This window comes from Pteropus alecto, unplaced genomic scaffold, assembly GCF_000325575.1.
Source record: "Pteropus alecto unplaced genomic scaffold, ASM32557v1 scaffold106, whole genome shotgun sequence".
In the NCBI taxonomy this organism is placed as follows: domain Eukaryota; kingdom Metazoa; phylum Chordata; class Mammalia; order Chiroptera; family Pteropodidae; genus Pteropus; species Pteropus alecto.
The window spans coordinates 19,309,922-19,312,909 of record NW_006442103.1 but is presented as its reverse complement, the minus strand read 5'-3'; the positions used below and the strand labels follow the sequence as shown (position 1 = coordinate 19,312,909).

General features: G+C 36.3%; 1 protein-coding gene across 2 annotated transcripts in view; it reads right to left on the bottom strand.

Moving 5' to 3' along the window:
* The window catches only part of TUFT1 (tuftelin 1), a 31,167-nt gene that overhangs the window by 14,415 nt on the left and 13,764 nt on the right, over positions 1-2,988 (bottom strand). For both annotated transcript variants that reach the window (XM_006919779.3, XM_015595533.2), the window contains exon 2: positions 2,869-2,970. In XM_006919779.3, the coding sequence (XP_006919841.1) occupies positions 2,869-2,970 (102 nt within the window). The remainder of the gene's footprint in view (positions 1-2,868; positions 2,971-2,988) is intronic.

The window sequence follows — 2,988 nt, the reverse complement described above, 5'->3', positions numbered from 1 at the left end:
GAAGACTTAAAACTATTTTTACTCTTTGACCTGTCAAATCTACTTTTGAAAATTGATCCTAATAAAATAAAGATAGGTAAACTGGCATAAACACACACACACACACACACACACACACACACACACACACATATGTAAACTCATGGAAAGGGGGCATAAGGGATTTTCACATTTTTCTCTGTATACCATGCTTGAATCTTTCACAATTTAGAAAGTGTTTCTTTATTACTTGTGTTATAAAACACATATACCATTTAACAACATATATGTTCAGCAAAATATTGTTCATGGCTGCAAAAAACAGAAACAGACAAAATGTCCAACAATGAGAGATTTCTTAAATAAATATGGCGTGTCTATAATAGGATACTATGCAGCCATTAGAATGCCAAATATTTACATTTATGGACACGGAAGAATATTATAAACTACCATTGGGGTGGGGGAAAGCAAATCGTGGAATAAAGTGCATGGTACAGTTTTATTTTTTGAAAAAATTCTTATGAATATGAAAATGTCTGAGAGGATATTCAATAAAGTGTTTATGATGATACATTGATAGAGTTATGGGGTAGTTTTACTTTCTTCAAGGTCCATGCTACGACTTTGAGCAAGAAAAGGAAATTAAAAGCATCTAGATTGCAAAGGAAGAGATAAAATTATCTCTATTTGCAGATGACATGATCATGTATATAGGATATCCCAAAAAATCCACTAAAAAAAGTTTTAGAACGAATAAAGGAATTCAGCAAAGGTACTGAATATAAGATCGATATACAAAAATAAAAAACATATTGTGGTTTTATCTCTATATACTAGCAAAGAACAATTAAAAATGAAATTGAGAAAACAATTCAATTTATAATAGCAATAAAAAGAAAAAATACTTAGAAATTGATTTTAGAAAGTTCGAGAACTGTATTCTGAAAATTACAGAACACAATGAAAGGAAATTGAAATTGGAAAAGAAATGGAAAGAAATTAAAAAAGACCTAAAGAAATGAACAACATCCCATTTTTATGGATTGGAAAGCTTAATACGGTTAAGATGGCAATACCTCCCAAACTGAGCTACGCGTAAACGCAATTCATTTCAAAACCGAAGCTGGCTTCTTTGCAGAAACTGACAAACTGATCCTAAAATCCATATGGAAACGCGAAGGACCCAGAACAACTAAAACAATCTTGAGAAAGAACAAAATCACTACTAAGCTACAGAAATCAAGACAGGGTGGGATCAGCATAAGAACAGACCTGCGGATCAACAGGATACAATTGAGAGTCCAGAAATAATCATAATATAATAAAAATACACTCCACTGATTTTTGACAAGGATGCTAAGACAATTTAATGAGGAAAGAACAGTCTTTGTAACGATGTTGGTAAAGCAGATATCCACGTGCAAAAGAATGAAGCTGGACCCATTCTTCACACTGTACATAAAATTAACTCCATATGGATCATAGATCTATTTGTAAGAACTAAAACTATAACTCTTTGAAGAAAATGTACAAATAAATCTTTGTGGAATTAGGTTAGGCAAAATCTTCTTAGATACAACACCAAAAGCATAAGTGAGAAGAGAAAAAATATATATTGGATTTCATCACATTAAAACTTTTGTTTCAAAGTCCAACATGAAGAAATTGGTAAAAAAAAAAAAAAGAAAAAAGAAAAAAGAAAAAAAAAAGAAACACCCACAGAATGGGAAAAAAGTTTTTAAAATTTGCAAATCATGTATCTGATAAGGGTCTAGTATTCAGAATATATAAAGAACACTTACATCTCAACAATTAAAACACAACTGAATTTTTAAATGGGCAAAAAAATTGAAAAAGTATCAATACAAATGGGCAACAAGCATATGATACCACTTCACAACCACTAGCGTGGCGATAATCAGAAAGACATAATAACAAGTGTTGGTAAGGATGCAGAGAAACTGGAACCCTCATTCATTGCTGATGGGAACGTAAATGGAGCAGATGCTTTGGAAAAAAGGCTGGTAGTTCCTCAAAATAATAAATATAGAGTTACCATATGACCTAGTAATTCCACTCCTAGGTATAGATCAAGAGAGCAAAAAACATGTTCACACAAAAATTGGTACATGAATATTTATAGCAGAGTTATTCATAATAGCTAGAAAGTGGAAACAACCCAAATGTCCATCAATTGATTGGGTAACAAAATGTGATATAGCCATCAAGGGACTATTACTCAGCCATCAAAAGGAAGAAGTACGGACATGTTACGACACGGCTGAACCTTGGAAACATTATGCTAAGTAAGAGGAGTCGGGCACAAAAGGCCACATGTTGTAAGATTCCACTTATGTGAAATATGTAGAAGAGGCAAATCCACAGAGACAGTAGCTTGGTGACTGCCAGGAGCTGGAAGGAGTCACTGAAAATGTTCTGGAATGAATAGTGGCGATGGTTGCTCGACTGTGAATATACTAAAAACCACTGAATGGCACATTGTAACTGAGTCATTTGTAGGGTATGTGAATCATATCTCAAAAAGCTGGAGTTTTTTTAAAGGAATAAGAAAGATTATTTTAATTTTTACAAATATGTTCCACGAACACACCTCTCATCTGTCTGTACGAACTTCAGCACCCAAACATAGACAGGGGGAAGGCACCTGAAAAGGCCATCCCGTCGTCCCCACGCCCGGGGCCGGCTGGCACCTGAGTCGCTATAGACTATGTGCTCCTGTGCTAACTAGGACCCTTCCAGGAGACGGCCAGGGACTGGCATGGCAGGTCTGGTTCTTCCCAGTGGAACCACAAGCTCCCTTTGGCAAAGTCAGCCACTCCCTCTCTCGGGCCTGCGGGAGGAAAGGCGGAGGTGACCTGGGCTTACCTTAATGATCTCCTCGTGTCCGTCGTTGGACTCCACCAGTTCCGAGGCCAGAGCATTACTGGTTGAGCAGCCAGACACCACGGCATAGGTCTTCCTGCCCGCCTGAGAGAGAGAGAGCTC